Genomic DNA, 26785 nt, shown 5'->3' with positions numbered 1-26785 from the left:
GTGTTTTTGCCAATAATTTATAAATCTTCCTTTTATTTTATTATTTGATATGCTTGATATACATTTGTTGTGGAGACATTGCTTTAGCTTTTGCATCTTGCAGTCCATAGCTATGGGACACACATGTCCTCCTTGACCCTTTGGTAATCCATATATGGGGATATTTGTAGCCTCTGCACCCTCTATAGCAGGGGTGTCGAACTCAATTTCATCGCGGGCCACATTAGCATTATGGTTGCACTCAAAGGGCCAGTTGTAACTTTAAGACTATATAGTCTTGAACTTTTTAAATCTCAGCTAAAAACTCACCTATTTGCACTGGCTTTTAATAGGCCTACTAGTTGAACATAAAATTTTGACATTTGTATGTGTTTTTATATGTTTCTAGTTATTGTGCTTTTTATCTTGTTTTTAATTATTGTTTTATTATTTTACTCCTATTGTGTTATTCTATATTGTATTTGTTCGCTGTACAGAACTTTGGTCAACTGAGGTTGTTTTAAATGTGCTATATAAATAAATAAAGATTGTGATTGAGATATAAATATACATATATAATTTAATGTATTATATGACATTATTGCCTCTGCATTGGATTATTATCGGATAGGGTAATAACTTCATAATTAACTACGTCTGAAAGCAGAAGTCTAGGGCAAATAATTGCAAGTCTCTTCAGTGCGCATGTCACAAAATGAGATGCATTGTGGGACATGCAACATGCTTCTTTAAAGCGGCATGTAACTGTATAATAAACGTATTATATTCTTTGCAAGCTCTTGCGGGCCACATAAAATGAAGTTGCGGGCCGGATTTGGACCACGGGCCTTGAGTTTGACACCCCTGCTCTATAGGCCTACAGTAAATGCATCCACATCAAGCATGGTGTGCCCCTGTGGGAAAGAGTGGGAGGGCCAGTGGGATTTGAATCTGCCTCTGTTCCCACAGTTGCCTCTCAGCTGTGCTCTGAACAAGACTGACCCACACAAGCATAATACATATCAATTCATTAGATTTTCTGTTGGCTTCTAGGGGGAAAATATGTAATACTTAAAAAGATGCTTTTGTTCCTCAAATTATCCAATCCAATTCATTGACATTCCCCCTAATAAAATGAAAGCTTTTAGTTGAATGTGCAGACTGGGACAGCATCAACTAAAATAGATAGAAATATTAATAAAGGATGAACGTTTCAAGTTTGCCTTTCAAAGTTGGTGATTTTCTTGTCATTACTATTGAAAAGTTCCTATTATTCTAAAGAAAACTGTTTTTACGCATCTCTATGCCTACATCTTTACCCTCAGAAAATGACATTATCATATCATATATAATGTTTTTTTTCATACATATATTAAACAAAAAATATAAAGCAGAGAAAAGCACCTCCTCCTCGTATTTAACACTTAAAAAGGGCAAAGGTTTGTTTTGTTTTTTTATTAAAGTTATCGCTGGACTGCATTTCCAAATAATAATACAACAAAAATGTTTTTGTTGTTTAATTTGGGGGGATTGTTGACAACAAAAGTCAAGTTTTTGCAGTAAACATTTATTATGTGACAATGAATGTTTTTATACTACAAAAAGATGTGGTGAGTCCCAAACCTATGGCAATTGGTATGTGTTTTATTATGTCATCTGTAGTATGCATTTTAAATGGAGTTTGGTTTGAATCATGATTTATTTTTAAATAAAAAACACCCAGCAGATTGACTGTTTCTACCAGAAGAGATTAACACAAGTTCATTTTTGTTGCATTCTGCTTCTCTGTAACTGCATAGCATTTGAATATTCAGCGCCATCTGTTTTAACCTCCACTATCGGCCTGTCTGTCTTTGCCCCACTGATTTACTTCATAAACTCGGTTTAAGGAACATATGCTTAATCTAAACAGGAATTAAGTTTGGCAAGTGTTTTGGCAATAACAGGAAACTTAAGGGAGAACAAAATGTAACTTTCTTTGTATAGAAATAGTTTATTACCTCATTCCAAACACTTGCTGGGACTTTGCTGTTACCTCTGGATATGTCTTCATGTTTCTCTCAGTGTTTTTTGTCTCTGTGGAGCAACACCTGTCCGGTACCTCAGGAGGTCACTGTTGAGCGATTCCTGCAGCAGCTGTGTTCTTTGGTTAATATATAATCTAGAATCTTTGTGTTTTTATTTATGGATGTGTCCTAGGCTCTCTTAAAAATGATCAAATTGAAGCATCTTTGCTGTATACTACCTAAAACAGATATGCATACACATACATATGCAACTGAAACCATCATAAGACACTAAAACTAAAGAATTCCAGGCGGATTTTTCCACCCTGGCAGGAAAATAAATTATATTCTTGACACATGAAGATAGCAAATGTCAGCACATGAAATATCCAGTATCTAAACTGCAGGCCATCCAAACCCCAACTGGAACATTGCTCTATCCTTTCTCTCCTTCCTGCTTAGTCAGCAATGGAGGATGACGTAATTTAAAATGCACACAGCTCTCGCAATCATTAAAGTGCCAACAGAAAAGTTCCAAAACCATAAGCTACAAATGAATTACTCTCGAGCTGGTTAAAAAAGTAGAGGAAAATATATGTATATTTCCTGGCCTATATGTCTATTATTTTAACGATTTTTTTGGGCAGCCAGTGCCACCATGAAAAGACAGTGTTGAAAAGGGAAAACGGCTGGATTTGAACCCGGGTTCTCTGCATGGGGACTAAGCCCAAGTGCATGGGTTGCCATTTTGGGGAAATGTAGATTATAATAAAGCTTTATATCGGCTTTAAACAAATCTCCTACCTTCAGATTGAATATAATAACAGTTTCTTATCCCTGTTTGTTTACAAATGTTGTGCCAAATAAGTTGGTGCAATATTTATAATGACGCAAACACTTACCTAACTTCTGTTAGTACATCTAGTTTGAATAACATGAAGCCATGTTGAGAAATTATGGGAAATCCTGCATTGCCTAACAGCTACATTTTGATTTCCCAACTGAGCTTTGGATCTGAATTTGTTTGCAAGCCTTTGGCAACTTTCTCTACCTTTTTACAAGGCCATCAACAAACAAGAGTTTGTTTGAACTCTGTGTGAGTGTTGCGACAACTTTGAAATGTATGCACATAAAATAAACTCAGTTTAGTATGATATTCATTTTAAATGTAATACTTTGGATCAAGTTTTGAAGTGAAATTCCTCTTTACTTATTGTTTTATTTTATTTTCACTCGAGATAAGAAGAATCTGTGTCGACATGATAAAGCGCAGCGCATTTGTTTGCGCTATTGATTGCTGCAAATGATTACCAAGAAGGAAAAAACCAATAAACCCTTACTGGAATATTCTGTTTGTGTTACTGAATGATAGCAGAAGATGACTGGACAGGAAAATAAAACCTTTGGAACACTAATTGCACTGTATTAAAAAACAAAAACAAAAAAACTGAAATCACTTTTTCTGTGATTTATTGAGCTTCAACTACCACATAAATCTTAGTCATACTTGAACCAATACAAAGAACAAATGTTTCAGGCTTTCTTAGTGATGCAGTGTGTCATTTAAGGTGTTGTGTGTGTTGTGACTTCCCCTTCTGTTCTGTTCCCTGTGAGCTTCAGATTGGTTTGGAGGCTGGAACAGACTTGCGTAAATCATTGAGCAACCTCTTTCCCTGCGAAACCCTGAGCTCTCTCCCTCTCTCTGTGTATAATAGTGTTTCAGTCTCCTGTTTCTACTTCTGTTTGGCGGTTCAGGGTAATGAAGATAAAATGCATCTAATAACCCAAAGCTGTGTCCTTTTTTTGTGGATGCACTCGCTGACCTTCGTGAAAGGTCAAGGTAAGCCCAAGTATTTCAATTTTGTATCTAACCATTACATTTACCGCTTGATGTTTTGTATCGGAGTTGGACACAAAATACTGATATGTATTTCTTGTCCCACAGAGTGTACACTCAGACAGTTTTTAAATAGCCCCCTGTATGATCCAAATTTTGACACAAGTGGTCTGGCAGCCACATACAATGGTGGAAAACAAGTCAGAGTGGGCTGCAATGTTGGCTTCAGTGGCTTTTTCAAACTGATCTGTACCGAGGGAAACTGGGAGTCCAAAGGCACAAGATGTAATCGTGAGTTAGGATCTATTACTTTGTATTTTCTACCATTAGGAAGTCATTCTATGCTAAGTACTTGTAAACATTATATGCAACATGTAATCTTGTAATAGTATATGATTTGACCTATAAATGTCATGGTTTGAATCGGTGTACATTGCACAAGCAGGCTAAAAGTACTATTGTATCACCAAAAATAACATTTGTTTTCTCATTCTTACTTTTTAAGCAAAACCATGTGGTCATCCCGGTGATTCCCAGAATGCAGATTTTCAACTGGAAAAGGGAGAGGATTTTGTCTTTGGGTCACAGGTGAAATACACCTGCCACAAAGGGTATGAAAAGATGTATAATTACAAATGTGTACTTCTTATGAATCTTTGACTTCCTACATATTATACGTTGTACATGTAGTTAACCCTGTATAACAAGCAGTGCAGTTTAAATCTGGCTTTAACCCTTACATTTTAAATGAATGTATTACTATTTTCTACATTTCACCCCATTACACCATTATTACACCCATATTTAACTCATGTCACAACCATGTTACACTGTTATTACACCCACATTAATCCTCTATTACACACATGTTACACCCGTATTACACCCTCATTACAATGTTATAACACCCATTTTAAACATGGACACAGCCTATCAAATGACTGTATACCCAGGGAAACAGGAACTATTTAATGGTGAATGTTTGTTTGTTTGTAGCCTTTATTTAACCAGGTTAAAAATCCCATTGAGATCAACGATCTCTTTTTCAAGGGAGACCTGCGAATAAGGTATGTCCATCATCCTGTTACTATATTATACTGTTTTCAGTTATCAAATGGTCAGTCGCACAAACTACCGGCGTTGCATGGCTGAAGGCTGGGATGGTAATATTCCTGTATGTGAAGGTAAGAGCTAAACAATTATGTTATTCTTCCAATAATTGACACTCAAAAACGCTATACATTTTAAATTGTTTTGGGTTATGTTTGTTTCAGCACAACAGTGTCCAATAATCAACGTGGACAATAATGTCCAAGTGAATGGGGACATTGAGGAAGCAACCTTTGGCAATGTAGTCCGATTCAGCTGCAAGTCCAGCTCTGAAGTGCTGTCTGGGTCAACAGAGATGTATTGTGATGAAAATGGAGATTGGGTGGGCGAATCTCCAAAATGCAAAGGTATTGCAGTGTGTGAAAACAGGAAGCACAAAGTGTCTCATGTTGAGAAATAAACTAAAAATAGAGGGAAAGAGGTAGACAGACACATACACTATTAATCACCCTGTCAAGAACACCAACATAACAAAAAGCACATAATGACCACCATGTAAAATGTAAAAAAAGCAAAATATGTAATACCACCACGCCCCTCCTGTTCAAGGCGCATTCCACACTATGGCTTTTTCATTTGCCTTTTCCTTAAAGGTCCCCTATTATACTGTTTTTCATCAATATATTATAGTTCTCAGTCATATACAAAACATGTCTCTGAAGTGTTTGGCTCCAAACACCAAACAGATCATGCATTGTAGCATCCCATAAACCCCTCTGTTTCAGCCCTGTTTCAAAAGTGCTGATTCTCTGTCTGTTACTTTAGATGAAAATAAGGAGCCACTCCCCACGCCCCTTTGAGAGATATTTGGTTAAAAAGAACACAATGGTGCTCTAGAGGAGATTCAGGTGATAAGGTGTGGGGGGGGGGGGGGTTATAGCCTATAGCCTATCGGTTATAGGCTAATGGTTACACAAGCCAAAAACGTGTGTAATTGGCTTGTAAAGTGGCCGAAATCTGATCAGCTCATTTTCAGACAGGTTTTTATATAATGGATCAGGACAAAAAGTGAGCAAATCTTTTTTCCTGAAACTCTCAGAATCTCTTTACACAGAGGGGACACATGTTTATGTATAAGATGCATGAAAAAGTGGATTTTGCATAATAGGTGACCTTTCAGAAATCTTTATTCTTGCTTGTGTATTATTCAACAGAGATAATATGTACAGCACCCGAGATTGAAAATGGTGATGTGCTTGGACAAATCCAAGAGTACAAAGAAAATCAAGTCCTGGAGTTTCAGTGTAAACCCTCATTTAGACGCGCTGAAGCCAGATCTTCAAAATGCACAAAGCAAGGAGTAAGAGCAGAATGGAGCCCCACACCTCTGTGTGAACGTAAGTATTAACTGAGTAATGCAGTGTACTGGTGACACTTACCAATAAATATAGGTTCTGACGGATAATATGTTTATTTTTCAACAAATACAGCAATAACATGTAAACTACAACTGCCAGTGCTGAAAGGAACCAGCTATGAACCTGCTTATAGAAACACGTTTCCACCTGGTGACCAAGTGACAGTAACTTGTGAAGACAAGTACTGGATTTTTGGGTATCAACCGACCTCAGTCGTAACTACATGCAAAGAGGACGGAGAGTGGACTATCAGACCTCTATGCCAAGGTATGAAACTGCTGTGAATGCTGTTTTATTTTTTTATATTTCATAAGCTGTGATGATGGTTATCAATCATGTCTGGATTACTTGAGATTTACAAAACATTTTCTTATTCTAGAGGTTACGTGCAGCAAACAAGGAGTCCCACATGTGTCTTTATGGGATCGTTGGCAGCAAACATTCAAATCTGGAGAGACGGAACGTTACGGGTGTGAGACAGGCTACAGGAGGAAAGGTGGCGCCAGCAGGGCCACATGCACCCGATATGGATGGCAACCAAATCCACTTTGTGAAGGTATTGTGAAGTAAACCTTATGTTTATAAGATATCTGTTATTTTGTTTCCATATTTGGCTATAGGGGGGGAGTTTTTACTATACTATATTGTTTACTGTAAAGGCTACTTTTTAAAAAAAGAGTCCCATGAACTAAGTGCAGCTAAGCACAGGAACAGTCAGGAATTTACTTCTTTTGTTTTCAATTGCTTACACATGCTTTTTTTTTATCACACAAGTCTTTAGGGTGGTATAAACATCATGACTAACAAAAACTAAAAGAATATATTTTTATTTTTGTTTTATTGAGTGTCCTTTGTAGAGGACATCGGGTGTTAGTTATGCGAAGCATATAGGAACAACATTAACATACAAGTACATTTAGACAACATTAGAGCACAACAACTCAATGCAACAAATATTGAGCCCTCATTTGTAGAACTCCATCCTTTTTTGAAATGCAGAGATACATCTGACACTTGAGGCACTTGATGTATGTTTTCCCACTGCATCCGTCTGCCATGAACCCTACAGAAACCTAAGTGTTAGTTTTGGCCCATAGTGGACTCCATTTGTGTTGTGTAAAATGGGGGAAATAAAAAGTTAGCAAATCCCCATGTCCTCCTCAGAGGACATTCCTAAAAACATTTAGTTTTAGGTCAAATAAGTATGACACTGCTCTGAAACTCACTACACTAACTCCTAAGATGTTCCCTTACTATAATTAATAAAAAATATTGAACTCACAACACTGGTAATTACAAAATGACAAACTTACCATTTCTCTTTCTATAAATAGTGCTTGTGTTGATGGACGCCATTTTGAAATACAATGAAATTATCTTTTTCAAAGCCACACCCCCACATTATGTCATATGTTTGAAAAGCCCAGGATGTCCTCTGTGGAGTACAATTGGACTTAATGCTGTGGCATGTATAAGCTCAAAGTAATGGACCAAAACCCAATGTGCTCCACAGAGGAGGGAGGGTGGGTCTCTGGAGGATAAACACTTGAAGTGTGCACCAAATGGCACACACTTCATTTAAAATACGAGACACTTTTTCCAACCAACTTCAAACTCTGGTGCTCAATCAAAAGCACACTAATTTCTTATGGACTTTGTTCTGTATGTAGATAGTTCTGCAGGACAGAGATATGTGCAGAAACACAAATATTTTGTTGAAAGTAAACATTTGTATTTGAAAATAGAGGGAAAGAGGTAGACAGACACACATACACTATTAATCACCCTGTCAAGAACACCAACATAACAAAAAGCACATAATGACCACCATGTAAAATGTAAAAAAAGCAAAATATTTAATACCACCACGCCCCTCCAGTTGTTCAAGGCGCATTCCACACTATGGCTTTTTCATTTGCCTTTTCCTTAAAGGTCCCCTATTATACTGTTTTTCATCAATATATTATAGTTCTCAGTCATATACAAAACATGTCTCTGAAGTGTTTGGCTCCAAACACCAAACAGATCATGCATTGTAGCATCCCATAAACCCCTCTGTTTCAGCCCTGTTTCAAAAGTGCTGATTCTCTGTCTGTTACTTTAGATGAAAATAAGGAGCCACTCCCCACGCCCCTCTGAGAGATATTTGGTTAAAAAGAACACAATGGTGCTCTAGAGGAGATTCAGGTGATAAGGTGGGGGGGGGGGGGGGGGGTTATAGCCTATAGCCTATCGGTTATAGGCTAATGGTTACACAAGCCAAAAACGTGTGTAATTGGCTTGTAAAGTGGCCAAATTTTCAGACAGGTTTTTATATAATGGATCAGGACAAAAAGTGAGCAAATCTTTTTTCCTGAAACTCTCAGAATCTCTTTACACAGAGGGGACACATGTTTATGTATAAGATACATGAAAAAGTGGATTTTGCACAATAGGTGACCTTTCAGAAATCTTTATTCTTGCTTGTGTATTATTCAACAGAGATAATATGTACAGCACCCGAGATTGAAAATGGTGATGTGCTTGGACAAATCCAAGAGTACAAAGAAAATCAAGTCCTGGAGTTTCAGTGTAAACCCTCATTTAGACGCGCTGAAGCCAGATCTTCAAAATGCACAGAGCGAGGAGTAAGAGCAGAATGGAGCCCCACACCTCTGTGTGAACGTAAGTAAGAACTGAGTAATGCAGTGTACTGGTGACACTTACCAATAAATATAGGTTCTGACGGATAATGTGTTTATTTTTCAACAAATACAGCAATAACATGTAAACTACAACTGCCAGGGCTGAAAGGAACCAGCTATGAACCTGCTTCTAGAAACACGTTTCTACCTGGTGACCAAGTGACAGTAAATTGTGGAGACAAGTACTGGATTTCTAGGCATCAACAGGCCTCAGTAGTAACTACATGCACAGAGGACGGAGATTGGACTATAAGACCTCTATGCCAAGGTATGAAACTGCTGTGAATGCTGTTTTATTTTTTTATATTTCATAAACTGTGATGATGGTTATCAATCATGTCTGGATTACTTGAGATTTACAAAACATTTTCTTATTCTAGAGGTTACGTGCAGCACACAAGGAGTCCCACATGTGTCTTTATGGGACAGTCGTCGGCAGAAAATATTCAAATCGGGTGAGACGACACTTTACGGGTGTGAGACAGGCTACAGGAGGAAAGATGGCGCCAGCAGTGCCACATGCACCCGAGATGGATGGCAACCAAATCCACTTTGTGAAGGTATTGTGAAGTAAACCTTATGTTTATAAGATATCTGTTATTTTGTTTCCATATTTGGCTATAGGGGGGGAGTTTTTACTATATACTATATTGTTTACTGTAAAGGCTACTTTAAAAAAAAAGAGTCCCATGAACTAAGTGCAGCTAAGCACAGGAACAGTCAGGAATTTACTTCTTTTGTTTTCAATTGCTTACACATGCTTTTGAAATCATTCACATGATTCACAAAACCGCACACCCAAAGTGCAAACACCTCATATATCCTGCAGAGTTAATAACTATACTCAAAACTACATAAACACTTATCAAAACCTAACCTTTGCACCAAATTGCACAAACTACATTTATAATATGAGACACTTTTTCCAACCAACTTCAGACTGTGGTGTTCAATCGAAAGCACACACATTTCTTATGGACTTTGTTCTGTATGTAAATAGTTCTGCAGGACAGAGATATGTGCAGAAACACAAATATTTTGTTGAAAGTAAACATTTGTATTTGTATCCTCAACTAATCTGTGAAACATGAATGCACAGCAAATACAGTCACAGTTGTGTGAACAAAAAACATGCTCTCAATCTGATACAGTAAATGGAAAAGACAACTTAGAGAGAGGAAAGAAAAACACTTAAGCTGCATTGTACCACCTAGCTGGGTCTGGCCACAGCACGTCATCAACATGCAGAAGAAGCATGCATCTATACAGTAGGCCTGACGGTCATAGAGCTTCAACTGTTAGGCTGCAAATAACTCTTCAATTGACTTTAATTCATCCTCCCTCTCACTCTTATCCTCCCTCTCCCTCTTGCTGCTATGTCCATATATCCATCGTTGTTGTAAAAGGCTCTTACATGTAGCCTTTATCTAGTGCTTACATCCTGATTGATGAGTCAACAATAAAGCAGTTTGGTGTCTATGGTCATTTGGCATGTGTATTTGTTAACTGCTTCATGTGTGTAGCATTTTTAATGGCAGTGTTTAGAAAATGGCAAACAAGTCAATATGTCAGATTTCTGTGTCTTACTTAGAGAACCGTGTGCAGTGTATTGAATTGAATTGTAAATTGGGTTCAGAGCTAAAAATGTGTTTAGAGTTTTGGAGATTTGAGCTGAGGTTTTGCATATATGTTTAGTATGTCCAATCTTTTCATATATATTGGGTTTTTTTTCAGTGAAAACATTTTAGAGGTAAAAACGTATTTTTGTAATGCTTAAAACACACATTAAGAACTTGATTTATTTGTAACAGGCTTGCTGTTCAGTAGATCATCAAGAAATTGATCACTTAAAGAGTAAAAGGGGAGGCACCTTACTTTCTGACCTTGTCTTTAAACTCTATTATATAGTTTCTATTTTTACTTCTATTCATATTGTGGTTTCATTCATGTCTATTTATTTGAGCTGTCCCTATCTTTCTTTGTGTTGCCTCAACAACTGACTTTGGGGATCAACAAAGGCATTTTCTTTTCTTTTTTCTTGAAGACATCATTTTTGAAATGGTTTGTTTGATTATGTTTTAATGTAACCTGAATAGCTGGAGGATGTGTGAATAACTTCAAATATTCATTGAATTTGTTTCAGAAAAACACTGCAAGAAACCTCACATCGACGGTGCAAACTTTATCGGCGATGTAACGGGAAAGTTACAGGCTAAATGATCACATCCGATATGCATGCAAGAACAACGTTGAAATAATTGTTACTCTTACCTGTGAAGAAAATGGTTGGAATGGGATTCAGAGCTGTTCAGGTAAAGTCAAACAACAAATCATACAACAAATACAGCTTAAAGGAAAATTATAGAGGGATTGGCTTCGGGTGTTTAATTAGCATGGTCTTAGCGTGTTCTCTTAACAGCTAAAAAATAACATCTTCAGTGACTTTAAATTGCATAACTACTTCGATGACCCTGTTTCATCAGTTTCAAAATGTGTACTGTTGAACAATTTCTACTTCATGCTTTTTCTCTCCCCTCAACACACGCCTGTTTACTTGAAAATGATAAATGAAGCTCCTCTCTTGATTTACTGCACTCTAAACTTTCATTTAGATAACAATGCTATCTTGTTATCATCCTGATCATTGCAATGCTAGCATGCTGTAAAGGTATCAGGTCAACTGTCTTGGTTTAGCTTAGTTTAGATTAGCTAAGTGTAGCTTGTTAGCATGCTAACATTAGCTATTTATCAAGTCACGCCATCTCAATATGACTTATTTATTTGTTTTTCATCGACAGCATGTTCAAACGTTGAAGTCCCACATGGATTTGTAGTCAGGAACAACGACACCCTGTACTACACGTGTGAAGCAGGATATAAGCTTCCAACCAAAGGCTGGTGGGCTGAGGCCAAGTGCAATGACAGTGTGCCGTCCGAACTTAAACCATGCATCGGTAATTCATCTTTAATGCCTAACAGGTCTTGTTGTTGTAACAATCATGAAGCATACCACAAACTATTTGAAAAGGTGTAGAAGAGGTTTTTTGGAAACGGTTAAGAATAAGATTTCCTAAGGATATACACAAACATAATGAAAAATCAATACTTTCTGAAAGAGATTTTTAACGGTTTTGAGGAACACGATTTTGCATGATTTTGCAAGCATAAAAGCAATCGCAAATATAAAGCTAACGTTAAACTTAATAAGGCTATTAACTAATAACACAGTCACGCGACTTCAACTCCTCACCACCAAATGAAAGGCAGACTAATAATGACTTATGATGTAGTCTGATTTTTGACACTTGTGAGCAACCACCTATTTGTAAAATGTTAATTAGTCTTAGTCTTAGTTTGAATTTGTTACAACTTCATTTGTTTTTTTAAAGTGACATCCTTGATTGTTTACATTTTTATAATTTCAATGTTTTTTATTGCTAATACCTGTTACAACAATAAAAACCAAATTGTTTGAAACATATCCACTCTAGAGAATACAAAGTGTGGAGATCTTCCTGTTATTCCTAATGGGGAAGTGACAGTTGCACGCAGAGGGGAAAGCGCCCAGGTTAAGTGTAAAGAAGGATACCGCAGTGAGGTGTTGCGCTTTAGTTGTCGTGATGGAGTACCACTGAAAATAATCTGTAAACGTGAGTCATCTTCACTCTTAATCTTTACATGTTAATTATGATTAGAAGATCACATGGCGTAACCTAATGCTGTACATGTTTTCAACTTTTCAGCTACTGCCATTCCCTGCAGTCCTCCACGTAAAGTACAGAATGCAGTTGTCGATGCTCCATATCAGAAAGAATACTTATCTGAATCTGAAGTTACTTACAAGTGCCGTGAAAGCTATACAGCGGAGGGAGAAACCACGATTCGATGCAGTGCAGGGCAATGGGGGGAAACGAACATAATGTGCACACGTACGTACATGAAAAATAATTTCACAAAATGTTGTTGTATTATGTAAACCATGGTAACGGGAATTTACTGGCCTGAAGATATACAGTATCTCTAAATCAGAATATGCTGTAAGGCAGTATTGGTTCATAATTTAGCTGTTCAAATATGTAGACTTGATTGGTGTTCATACAACTTTATTAATGGCATATGATTTAAACTGAAAAATAATTCCTTAAGAAATGCTACAATTAGTTTCCAATGTATTATTATCATTAAGATGTGAAGCAGAAGATGCACTGATTTATGTTTATAGATCGCAAATAAAAAAGCGTCTCAAACTTTGTTATGGTTAGGATTAGGTTCTAGTTTCTCTTGGTTATGGTTAGAGAAAGGTTAGAAGACTCTTGTAAAAAGGATGGAGCTGAATGCATTATTTACACACTGCACTTTAAGATATGATACTGAACACATGTATTCCCTCCCACAGCTCTCGCTCAACAACAGTGATGCTGGTTTTGTTGGTGGTCCAAAGAAATGCCAATCAAATAGACCCCCCCTAAAAATAATCTATGGTCTTTTTGGCATCTGTTCATCAGTAAGGAAGTGATTTTTAAGTGTGCATTACTCATACTCATATATCATCTTAATACATCATGCATGTATTATTATATACACTTGTTGGAAATGGAATGACTGAATCAATCATTTATGTATTAAACAACTTTTATACATTTGCCATATTGATTAAAAAAGAAAATGAATTACAATTGCCTTATTTGGTCTCTTTATTGTGTTATAATGAAAAACAAGTCCATAGTGACTGAATATGCTTTTTACTTATTGTAAGTGGGATTTAGAGCAATGACGAGCTAAAGCTGAAAAATAGACTGTAAGATAAGATAAGATAAGATAGAACTTTATTGATCCCAATTTGGGAAATGTTTGTTTAGCAGCAGCATAAAAAGACATGCCATTGTACAATAGAAATTAAAAGACAAGAAATAAACAAGAAAGTAGAAAATATACATGTTGAATTTACAAATTAACAATAACAAGATATAAAGCAAGGTATTATATTTACATAAGTATGTGACAGATGGAATATTAAATATTAGACTGAATATATAAATATAAAATGTACAGTGAAGAGAAAAACTATGGAGCAGAGAGTTCTCTTCCAGCCAGAGGTGATTTGTTGTACAGTGTTATTGCAGTGGGCAGGAATGTTTTCCTGTATCTGTCCTTGTGACAGTGGAGCTTCAGCAGTCTGTTGGAGAAGGAGCTCCGCTGTCTGTCCAGCTGCAGGTGGAGAGGATGGGTGGGGCTATCCATGATGGACAACAGCCTGTTCAGTGTCCTCCTCTCCACCACAGCTTCAAAGGGGTCCAGCTTGATGCCGATGACAGACCCAGCTTTCCTGATCAGTGTATTGATCCTGCTGGTGTCACCGGCTCTGATGCTGCCCCCCAGCAGACCGCAGCAAAGAAGAGTGCACTGGCCACAACAGACTGGTAGCTGATCTCCAGCATCTTGCTGCACACGTTGAAGGATCTCAGCTTCCTCAGAAAATAGAGTCGGCTCATCCCCTTCTTGTACACAGCGTCAGTGTTGATCCTCCAGTTCAGCCCATTGTCTAAGTGCACTCCCAGGTATTTGTAGTCCTCCACGACAGCCACATCCTCTCCCAGAATGCACAGGGGCAGAGGAGGAGATGTCCTCTTCCTCCTGAAATCAATGACCATCTCTCTGGTCTTGGCCACATTCAGAAGCAGATGATTTCTTCCAGTCCACTCCACAAAATCACCCACCAGCGCTCTGTACTCCTCCTCCCGTCCATCCCTTATACACCCTATACCACAGCAGAGTCATCTGAACATTTCTGCAGATGGCATGACTCTGAGTTGTATTGAAAGTCAGTTGTGTACAAGGTGAACAGGAAAGGAGACAGCACAGTCCCCTGTGGGGCTCCAATACTACCAACCACCACATCAGACAGCACACTGCCCAGCCGGACGTACTGTGGTCTGTCCGTGAGGTAGTTGGTAATCCAGGAGATGGTGGATGCGTTTACCCTCATAGCCAGCAGCTTGTCACTCAGTAGCCGAGGCTGGATCGTGTTGAATGCGCTAGAGAAATTTAAAAAGTGAGCACGCTGCAGCAGGTAAATAATGGCATCGTCCACCCCCAGTTGAGGCTGGTAGGCAAATTGCAGAGGGTCTAGAAATGATCTCACCTGCGGTCTGAGATGGGCCAAGACCAGTCTCTCCAGCACCTTCATCACATAAGATATGAGTGCTACTGGGCGATACTCATTGAGCCCAGAAGGTGTCGTCTTTTTAGGGACAGGAACAACGCAGGGCGTCTGCCACAGCACCGGGATGGTCTCGAGGTACAGGCTCAGGTTGAACAGGTGTTGAAGAACAGCTGGCTGGCACAGGTCCTCAGGACCCTGGGGCTAATACCATCAGGGCCTGCAGCCCTAGCAAAGCGCTTTTACATACTACATGTCATTCACCCTTTCACACCTCATTCATACAGAGCAGTGCCAATTGTTCTTTGGAAACTAACATTCATATCTTGTGCAAGAATAAATCGACATGTTGATTGGGATCGAACCCACAACCTTCTGGTTCACAGTCGCCCACAAAAAACAAATTAGAACTTTCTTAAAACCTTTTAACCAATCAATCAAAGGAACACAAATAAAGTTTCCAAAATCAAAGTTTTTACAGTGGCTTCAGATTTTAAGAACTTTTAACATCTATAATAATTTATTTAATATGTGTTTTGAGGAAAAGTATAAAGTATAGGAAGAAAGTAACTTGTGAAACTTGTTGGTTCTATTGGACTGTTGAACCCCAAACCCCAAAGTAATGCTAATGTAACACTTTCAGCTTGAGAAATATGAAATACAAAAATAATGATTTAAGATGATTTAAAATTATAAATAATTATTGGTGATTATTTAGATACTTAAGAAGGATTTATTATAATTTTAAAGGAATACTTAAAACAGTTTATAAAAAGTATGAAATACAAACTATTTGGACCATAAATGCACTCACAGAGCGGTTGTGGGTTAAATAAATAAAACAGCACAGTGGTCATTTAGATTTGAAAGGGACAAAGTACACCATTGTTTTCCACCAGGACTTTTTAGAAAATCATTTAGTTTTCATGTTAAAACTAAGCTCATGGGTTAGTCAAGTTAGGGTAAGACATGTAGAAAGAAAAATGTAAAGGCGACTCATGCTTTGAAGGTTTTTAAATGGGAAATGTCCTAATTATTTGATTTTCTTTTAGTTAAACATCCTTATAGTGCATTATTTCAATACAGTAACTGTAATTCCGTCTTTGACTGGTTGTTCTACTTAATGATTTCTACAATGGACTTTGACTCTGTAGTATCAACACATTGGATGTGGTAACTTGACATAAACTGATACTCACAAACATATCCCAAAGTCCCTCAGCTTTATTTCTAAGTTGCTTCAAGATAGTCGTAAACCAGTGATGTATCTGCTCCGTTAAACCATACCAATTTATAATCACTTTAATCAATAGTGTATTAAATACATTATTTGTTTTTGATGTCCTTGTTGCTGATCCTGTCGGGTCTAACTTGATTTATCATAAAATATTTCCTGATATCTGTCCCAAATATTTATTAACATAATGGTTTCAGAAAGTGCAGAGTCTCTGGTAGTATTTTATGAATTATTTTTGAAAGGATACTAAAGGGAATACACTATTAAATGACTACAAATAGATTATTTATAGTACAAAAGACACTGTCTGTGAACTTTTCTGTAGCTTTTATTATTGCTTTTACGAACAGTGTGTGCTCTTGTTTTCTAATGCGTCATGTTGTGTTCATACAGCCTTGTGCAATCCCACTGACCCTCGGTACTCCCCGAGGACTGTGGCTGGGGACAAACACAGAAAGACAGAGTTGGTCAAAGAAGTTAGTCTCAGTTAGACTTTGTCACTGCACGGCTGCTCCTCAAAATGCAATTGTCTGTAATCCTCTTGCTTCTTCAACTGTGGGGGAGTGTGGAGGTTACCTTATCACAGAATGGTAAGACAGACCTTTTTTTAAATATTTGCTTTTCGTTAGTCGAAACAGAATACAGGTTAAAGGGAGGGGGGGTGAAGTTCATGGATGTGATGTTGACTTTTTAATATTATAGTGTACTGTAAAGTTCTATCCTCATTTTTAAGACATGTCCAATTAACCCTTGCATTCCCCTGTTGCTGTTTGTTAGCATGTCCAAAGGTCCCACATATTCCTAATGCCCATGTGGTTGACGAGACCAAAAAAGCTGAGTACCAACTAGGAGACGTGATACATTTCGCTTGTGAAACTGGTTATATATCAGGTCCAACCATCAGATACGCATGTACAAGCGAAGGGTGGCTTGCACTCCGTAAAGGAAGGTGCTACTGTGAGTTAAACAGCTTTCTTCTTGAGTCATTGTTCTGTTACCACTTCAGTGACGGCTGTCATCAGTTTATAACATATATACATCCTTTATAAACTGAAATTCATTTTTATAAAGACATTTTACATTATTTCCTTCAGGCTCAGAGTAGTTTCACATGTTATTGACACGACTGTAATTGCATACACTTGATTGTCCATAGTATCTGAAAACATTTGGAAACACCCAGAGTCAATTTGTGTTCATGTTCAATTAAAATATCAAATATCAAAACAGGGATAATGTTACATTTATTAAGAAACTGTGCTAAGGAATATATTTGTTTTCAGTAAAGCCATGTGAACTCCCTGACGACACTCCCAATGGCTTTTATCAAATCATCCACGGGGAAGAGCTTGTTTTTGGAACAAAAATTAAATACTTTTGTAATGAAGGGTAAGTGCTCATGGAATGATTCCTAAAATAGACACGTATGTGTGTGTGTCTGTATGTATGATGCCATAAGACATATGTCACCTGATTTCATTTGTTTTAAATTATGTGTTTTTGGTCATAGGTTTCACAAGAAGAGTCACAGGGACAAATACAAACGTCCCGATATGTATTCTCACCTTCTTTATAGTGTGTTATAACCATATATATTAGTTGAATTAAAACATGCCAAAAAAAGTGTAACTTGCATAGTTACACTACACATAACTACTGTCTTTTTTTAATAGTGTTAGAGTGATACAGTAGCACATAAAGAGATATTAATCTGGCACTTTGTTTTTGCAACACTTGGTTATTTATCTGATGGTGTTCATCTCAGCATGTAAACCTTTATTGTACTGTTTAATCACAGGTATCAGATGGTGAGTAAGGATGACACCAGGACTTGTTTCCTGGACAATTGGACCAATCACTTGCCAATATGTGAACGTAAGTCTGGTAACAACACAGCAGCAATATTGTTCAACGTTCTGTCGATTACTATCAACTTCATAGCTACAATGCACACGTTTTTTTTCATGGTTATTTAAAAAGAAAGATTTTATTTTATTAAAGCATAGGTGCTTCTTCGGTATCTTAGTAGGCAGACCTGCGTTAATGTTAAATCATTCAGTTGGCACGAAACTCTCCCGGTTGAATCCTCAGAACCAAAGAGCAACAACTAGAAAGTATGTGTTTCTTTGATAAAAAGTTGATGGTACAATGGGAGAGAGGTTAACACAACTCCCAAGGTGCATTTCGGTATATAACATCCAGGCGTCAACGCATTCAGATTTGATTTTTGGGGTTCATTTTGGATTAATTCAAACTGGTGTTGCAGTTGTCATTCACAACTGCAACACCAAAGCTTTTTTTTGTGGTCCGTGCCTCTCACTGTCTTACCTCAATTGCAACTTGTTGATGATACAAAAATGACATTCAAAACGTTGTTTCTAAGCTATAATGATTACAGTGGTGGTCAAAGCATAAGAGTTGTTGCATTATCTAAAAAAGTATTGTGTTTTCTTTGTTAAAGGAACATATTAGTCTTATTTTCAGGCTCACATTGTATTTTGGGTTTACTAAAACATGTTTTACACACTTCGTTTTATTTTCCTTCTTTGACCTAACTGAGTGTTTGTGTTTACTCAGCTTTGAGCTGTGAACTCCCGCCTGCAAATGAAGGGTTAATGGTAAAAGGTATTCCAGAAAATGATGACCCCATACTTCCTGACCGCTTCCTCGAATTCAGATGTGACGGTCCTTGGAAAAATCTGAATGGAAGCTCAATGCTGATATGTCTTAAAGATGGACAGTGGGACAATGCATTCCCAACTTGTGAAGGTAAAATTTAAAAAAGTATTTTGTGTACTATATCTAGGTAAATACTTTTTATATGTTTGACACTAAGTTTCTCATTTGATAATATCGGTTTCTATTTCTTCCAGACATCACCTGCAAAGTTGAAGAGTTGTCCCTTCATCTCACTGTAGCTGGACTACCTACAGCAAATAAAACAGTAAAGGTTGGACGTAAATTACAATTTCATTGCGAGGATGAATATGGATTGGATGGCTCTGAAGAAATTACATGTTTAGAAAATGGCCAATGGAATGCCCCATTTCCTACTTGTGCTGGTATGTTTACTTTAATTGGAGGTTAATCCAATTTACATACATTTGATATACCTTTTTGCATATTTGAGTTCACCGATCCCTTCAGGTGTATAGATATCCACAGACCAACTCACTGAATACCATAAAAAATGAAGGTAGCTAGATGAGGACACAATCTAAATATGTGAAGGTTTATTAGCGATACAGAAGATGAATGTTAACATATCAGATACATTAACATTAAGCTCAAAGTCTGGTGATCAATAATTACAGAAATGTTTCAACATAATGTCCTCTCAAGAATCTGCAATATATTTTGTCTATACCATATTCAAAAGAAATGTGTCCCTTGGCGGCAGTAGAAACGAGCAGACACTGACATTAGTAATTATCTTTGAGTTAACTTTGTTTACTATAACTATTCTATAACTGTTACTTCAGTTAGCAGTCAGTGTTCCAGTGTGGTTTATTTACGACCTCCCTAATGTGATTTATTGTTAGCTTAAAAATGCTCGTTATAGACTCATTTATAAAATCAAACATCTAAATAGATATCATTTGTCACGCTGAATGCTGCCACATACTCTTCTGTACCTCTATATGGTTCCAATATAAGAAAAGAAATCCAAAAACTCAGATCTATCATTCTATTGTTTATATTGTACAAACACTTGATTGACCAGATTCTCTTCTCCAAACAGAGAAATGCAAAGTCACGGGTGTATCTGACACTGTACGCTACGTCACAGAACGACAAGTCAAAAGGTTGATGTTTCGTTGCCACAAAAATGGAGACACTCTTTTGGGGAATGCAGAAGTGAGATGCTTAGCAAACGGACAGTGGAGTGCTCCCTTCCCAACATGCGGAGGTGAATCTTTTCTTTCTTGCTCCTTTACAATACATCAACCTCAACGTCTTTCTTCTAGTATGGAGTAGTTATTCTGACTGTTTCATGGTGATTCAACTTTCATAAAATACACTGCGATCTGGACATATTTTCGCCTTGTTCATGACCTGAACATTAAAACTTGCATTAAGGTATGGTTTGTTGCAGAGCTGTGACAATAGACTGTATTTGATTTAAGCTAAGTGAACCAAGTAAAATGGCAGTGTGTATGTTTACAGACTTCTAAACCCTAAGATTGTTTATTTATTTGTGTGTGTTTTTTTTTTACATTCTTTTAGCTCCTTCGGGTTGTGGAAAACCAACACCCCTTGAAAATGGAGACATTGAGGGAACTGTTGGACACGAGTACGGGCAAGGAGCCAAGGTTAAATACTTATGTCAGAATTACTACATAATGCAGGGTGATCCTCACAAAACCTGCACCAATGGTGAATGGATTGGACAGATGAGATGCCTCAGTAAGTTACAATTTCATTTACATTTTTTTATTCTGTGAGGTTTTTGGTATAAGGCAATATAACTTCCTGTCTGTTTACCAGTATGCTAGCTAGTAAGGCTTTGAATGTTGAGTATTGTAACAGAACAAGATACTGATTACATTTTGGACTATAGTTTTCAAGCCCTAAATATATTTGTAGTACGTGTGAATCAGAATCAGAATCAGAAATGGGTTTATTGCCAGGTAGGTTCACACATACGAGGAATTTGACTTGATGTCATGGTGCATACATAAAATATAAAACAAAAAAAATCTAATATAAAACAAAAAATCTTTAAGGACAGGACATTATACAATATAATTAAATAGCAATCAAAATAAATAAAATAAAATAAAGCAGTAATTTACAGTGAAATAGAGTGCAGTGAATTATAGAATATAGAATATTAAATATTAAATAAGAATATGTGCAGTAAGCAGTATTTGAGCATTGTGTGCATTAATGTAATGCACATAGAGTCTACGTTGTGGCTGAGGTAAAGTGTCAGTGGGGGGGCTGGGCCTTGTTTAAGAGGCCGGTAGCGGAGGGGTAGAAACTGTTCAGGTGGCGAGAGGTTTTGGTCCTGATGGAGCGCAGCCTCCTGCCAGAGGGTAGGGGGGTGAACAGTTTGTGTCCAGTGCGGGAGGGGTCGGCCACTATCTTCCCTGCCCGCCTCAGGGTTCTGGTGGCGTGCAGGCGTTATAGTCATTTGCCATTTACAATATGCCTGCCCTCTGAATTACTTTTAAGTATTAACAATATGCTGTGTATCCATTTTCTCTTGCAGAACCCTGCACTGTGAATCGCCAAGACATGACTACACATAATATTGGCTTGAGACATGTTGCAAACAATAAAATGTATTCAGAACATGATGATATAATCGGGTTCAGGTGTACCAGGGGAAGACATGACGGCGCATTGGACATGCGTCAGAAATGTAATGATGGTGTAATGCTCCTTCCTACTTGCCACTAAAGCTTTTTAGTCAACTGGATGTGATGACCATGAACTAGCTGGACAAACATGTACATGATTAACCAAAGTAAAGAGTTCGACCAGTTCTTTCCTAATCAAGTGTGTGTAACCCAGTGCTCCGTGTGGTCATTCTAATAAAACAAATATGTTGACTTGGTCAGATTTCTGCCTCTATTTTTCAGATTAACTCTTTATCTTTCATGAAGAGGAAAAAGATGATATCCAAAATATTAATAAAGCACAATAAATAACCAAACTGGGCCAAGTTTCCTAATAATGATTTTCCTTAAACATAAAGATAATTTTCCATGAATGCTTCTTCAACAGTTTTTAAGCAGCAGTTCCCCAGAAAACAGAAATACATATTTCTCTTCACTCCTGTAATGCACTTTATCAGTCTGTATTGTTTTGGTGTGCCGTAGAGATGTCTGCTTCTTCTTGAATATAATGGCACTCGATGCCACTCGGCTTGTGTTGCTCATAGCCTCAAATAGATACGTTTTGGATGTAGAACAAAATAATCCGCAGTCATGGTTGTGAGCAGTTTCATGTAGGAACTATTTTCTATCTACCGAGCTACATTTGCCAACAAATAGACAAATACATATTTTATAGTTGGACTTGTTCATTTTGAAAGTAAGAGTAATGTTCATTACAAACTAGGCTTGCTGCCTGTAACACATCATGGTCCTGGTAAGGAGTTTCAAGAAGTACACTTTACCTGCTGGAGGTACACGTTACCATTATGATCATATTAAACCTTAACTGAAGCCATGTCTTCACCATACACGTAATCTACTGTTATATACTGTACATTTATACCTGTATATACTATACATGTGTACTGGTATACAGTGAGTATATACTGCAATATACTGTTAATATATACTGATCATACACACTGTTATATAATGTTATAAGTTGTGAATGTCATTCTGACATAATTTCTGTAGTATAATAAGATTTAAGATATACGACATAAGCATCATAAAAAAGAGAAGATATGGAACCTGAAACTTCAAAAGAAGAAGGAGGAAGACCTAAAAGTAAAAAAGTAATTAAAACATATATAAGCCAAATTATTTTTGGCAATTTCATTATTTTATTTTGTTTGCTTTTCAACCATATCTTTAAAATATATATATCTGTATATATATATATATTTAGAAAAATCCCCAGACTTACCTTCTATATTCTGATAAAGGTCAAGATTGACGTGAAACAAAAAAAAGAGCATAGAATAACTCTAAAAACATGTTTTTGTGAACTTAACAAGATACAATAGATCATTTATAACAATATGCAAATAGTTGCCTGTATGTACAAAGGATGATGTCTAAGCACATTTGGAATGTTGTGTATTGCAAAGGCTGTGTTGTGTTGCAGTGTGACATGCAATGTGCAATCCCACTGGGCAGTCCATGCTTAACCTCAGCACTCCCTGAGGACTCAAACACACAGGAATTCTGCTCTCAAACAATATTACTCAGAGGAACATGCTGCTGTCTGTAATCCTTCTGCTTTTCCAACTGTGGGGGAATGTGGACGTTTCCTCATCACAGAACGGTGAATATGAGTCCTTTTATAAGTTACAGGGGAAATAATGCATGTGTGTAGGGGTTGTAATCATTGTTTTGAAATTATATTTCTATAAATGAGACTATTACTATTCTGTTGTTTAACAAAATCCATATCAGAAATCCTCATCTTCGTAGATTTGACTCGTAGATAAACGGAGAACAATGTGTGTCATACGTTATATTAGATTTGAACTTGTCAGAGATAAGCACAGTCCAAAGTACTGTATGTGTAGGTAAATAAAGCCTATCTTAAATATTGCCTTTTAAAAGAGATACTTTGAATGGGGGGAAAAGACTGACTAGATGTGACATTCTTTTAAAAGATATGTCACAAATGATTGCATTTTGGGCTGAGGGCAGTCCATGCATCCATGACAGGATACTGCATTATCCTCTTATTCATTGTATTTCAATTCTTACTCTGTGCTCTCAAGCCTTGTTTATGTTTGTGCAACTTAACAGTACATGTAAGAGATCATGTAATAATTGCAACCTGCTTATGCCAATACTCTCTTTGTCATTACCCAAATGCTTCTAGCTTCTTTGGGTTGTGGGACACTACCACCCCTTGCAGATGGAGACATTGAGGTTCTATACCAGTACAGGAACGGAGACAGGGTTAAATACATCTGTCAGAATCACTACATCATGGAGGGAGAGCCCTACAAAACCTGCATCAATGGTGAATGGATTGGACAGATGAGATGCCTCAGTAAGTTAACATTCCCTTTACATTTTTCACCTTCTTTTAGCATTTTTGCATAATTAGATGTTGCTTGATTTTGTTGCTTCATGAATAGTATAATAATTGTACAGAAACATATATTACAGTAATTAAACATCGAAAGGTGGAAAACCATCTGTTTTACCTCAAATAAAAATAAATGTGCTGTCATAAAGTAACGTTTTTGTAACATCCCGTCATGTCTGCTAATGTATTCATGTCATATTAAGTTCATCAGGTTCATGTTATTTGTTTCATGTTTTGTCAAGTCTCTTTGTTCACCTGTCTAGTCCTGTCATTGCACTTCCTGTTTAATTTTGGTACTTACCTTTCCCTCTGGTTTCAGAGCTCTCCTGCCCTTGTGTGTCTTCCTCCCCATGTGATTGTCAGCCCCTCCCTTGATTGTTGCCACCTGTGTCCCATTACCTCTTGTATATAGTCCTCGTCTCCCTTTGTCCTGTGCCAGTTCACCTTGTGCCTTGTGCCAACAAGAGAGCCAGCTTTTCAGGCCAAGAGAAAAATGTAACATTTTTTTAAAAGATAAATGATTGCATTTTGGGCTCAGGGCAGTCCATGCATCCATGACAGGATACTGCAATATCCTCTTATTCATTTTATTTACATTCTTACTCTGTGCTCTCACTCCTTGTTTATTTGTGTGCAACTTAACAGTACATGTAAGAGATCATTTAATAATTGCAACCTGCTTATGCCAATACTCTCTTTGTCATTACCCAAATGCTTTTAGCTTCTTCGGGTTGTGGAAAACCAACACCCCTTGAAAATGGAGACATTGAGGGAACTGTTGGACACGAGTACAGGAACGGAGCCAAGGTTAAATACATCTGTCAGAATTACTACAAAATGCAGGGTGGTCCTCACAAAACCTGCACCAATGGTGAATGGATTGGACAGATGAGATGCCTCAGTAAGTTACAATTTCATTTGCATATTTTTATTCTGTGAGGTTTTTGGTATAAGGCAATATAACTTCCTGTCTGTTTACCAGTATGCTAGCTAGTAAGGCTTTGAATGGTGAGTATTGAAACAGAAAAATATACTGATTACATTTTGGACTATAGTTTTCAAGACCTAAATATATTTGTAGTACGTATGAATTAGGCATTATAGTCATTTGCCATTAACAATATGCCTGCCCCTCTGAATGACTTTTAAGTATTAACAATATGCTGTGTATCCATTTTCTCTTGCAGAACCCTGCACTGTGAATCGCCAAGACATGACTACACATAATATTGGCTTCAGACATAGTGCAGACAATAAATTGTATTTAGAACATGATGATATAGTCGGGTTCAGGTGTACCAGGGGAAGACATGACGGCGCATTGAACATGCGTCAGAAATGTAATGATGGTGTAATGCTCCTTCCTACTTGCCACTAAAGCTTTTTAGTCAACTGGATGTGATGACCATGAACTAGCTGGACAAACATGTACATGATTAACCAAAGTAAAGAGTTCGACCAGTTCTTTCCTAATCAAGTGTGTGTAACCCAGTGCTCTGTGTGGTCATTCTAATAAAACAAATATGTTGACTTGGTCAGATTTCTCCCTCTATTTTTCAGAGGAACTCTTTATCTTTCATGAAGAGGAAAAAGATGATATCCAAAATATTAATAAAGCACAATAAATAACCAAACTGGGCCAAGTTTCCTAATAATGATTTTCCTTAAACATAAAGATAATTTTCCATGAATGCTTCTTCAACAGTTTTTAAGCAGCAGTTCCCCAGAAAACAGAAATACATATTTCTCTTCGCTCCTGTAATGCACTTTATCAGTCTGTATTGTTTTGGTGTGCCGTAGAGATGTCTGCTTCTTCTTGAATATAATGGCACTCGATGCCACTCGGCTTGTGTTGCTCATAGCCTCAAATAGATACGTTTTAGATGTAGAATTTAAAAGCAGTGTTGATTTCCAGAAATCAAAATAATCCGCAGTCATGGTTGTGAGCAGTTTCATGTAGGAACTATTTTCTATCTACCGAGCTACATTTCCCAACAAATAGACAAATACATATTTTATAGTTGAATTTGTTCATTTTGAAAGTAAGAGTAATGTTCATTAAAAACTAGGCTTGCTGCCTGTAACACATCATGGTCCTGGTAAGGAGTTTCAAGAAGTACACTTTACCTGCTGGAGGTACACGTTACCATTATGATCATATTAAACCTTAACTGAAGCCATGTCTTCACCATACACGTAATCTACTGTTATATACTGTACATTTATACTTGTATATACTATACATGTGTACTGGTATACAGTGAGTATATACTGCAATATACTGTTAATATATACTGATCATAAACACTGTTATATAATGTTATAAGTTGACATAATTTCTGTAGTATAATAAGATATACAACATAAGCACCATAAAAAAGAGAAGATATGGAACCTGAAACTTCAAAAGAAGAAGGAGGAAGACCTGTCGGCACATTGAACATTGAACATGAGATGTGTTGATGGTGTGATGCTCCTGCCCACTTGCCAGTGAAGGGGTTATTTCACTCAAAGTGACTGGCCTGATTTGGCTGAATACCATTTGAATGCTAAATAAAAGCACAAAAATTGAGCATATATATAAAAAATACACGTTCAATCAGTCTGTTTCCTTCCTTACTGTATATGTATTATGAGAAAATATGTAAATACTCCTGATTACCATCTTTATTTTCCA

The 26785-nt window shown here is 37.1% G+C and overlaps 1 protein-coding gene across 1 annotated transcript; it reads left to right on the top strand.

The window, feature by feature from the left end:
* The first annotated feature begins 3608 nt into the window (after positions 1-3608).
* cfhl5 (complement factor H like 5) lies at positions 3609-25643 on the top strand. The gene is made up of 29 exons (XM_034146154.1): positions 3609-3825; positions 3931-4113; positions 4328-4433; positions 4930-5006; positions 5097-5279; positions 6087-6269; positions 6363-6557; positions 6670-6846; positions 8772-8954; positions 9048-9242; positions 9355-9534; positions 11118-11162; positions 11773-11928; positions 12466-12624; positions 12718-12903; positions 16765-16805; positions 16853-16961; positions 17149-17328; positions 17655-17760; positions 18170-18246; positions 18949-19140; positions 19245-19433; positions 20114-20281; positions 20599-20778; positions 21587-21772; positions 23239-23343; positions 23896-24069; positions 24830-25009; positions 25296-25643. The coding sequence occupies exons 1-29, from the start codon at positions 3756-3758 to the stop codon at positions 25484-25486; spliced, it is 4356 nt and encodes a 1451-aa protein (XP_034002045.1). The 5' UTR covers positions 3609-3755; the 3' UTR covers positions 25487-25643.
* The last annotated feature ends 1142 nt before the right edge of the window (positions 25644-26785 follow it).

The sequence above is a fragment of the Trematomus bernacchii genome, unplaced genomic scaffold, assembly GCF_902827165.1.
Source record: "Trematomus bernacchii unplaced genomic scaffold, fTreBer1.1, whole genome shotgun sequence".
Taxonomy (NCBI): Eukaryota; Metazoa; Chordata; class Actinopteri; order Perciformes; family Nototheniidae; genus Trematomus; species Trematomus bernacchii.
The sequence above is the reverse complement of the archived record's forward strand: the minus strand, read 5'-3'. Positions and strand labels throughout refer to the sequence as shown.

What these genes read in the sequence shown, in the direction of transcription:
- cfhl5 (XM_034146154.1), top strand. Translation starts at nt 3,756, where the DNA reads ATGCATCTAATAACCCAAAGCTGTGTCCTTTTTTTGTGGATGCACTCG. An exon ending in CAAAGGCACAAGATGTAATC is followed by an intron (nt 4,114 to 4,327) that starts GTGAGTTAGGAT and finishes TTACTTTTTAAG; the next exon opens with CAAAACCATGTGGTCATCCC. An exon ending in ACCAAATCCACTTTGTGAAG is followed by an intron (nt 6,847 to 8,771) that starts GTATTGTGAAGT and finishes ATTATTCAACAG; the next exon opens with AGATAATATGTACAGCACCC.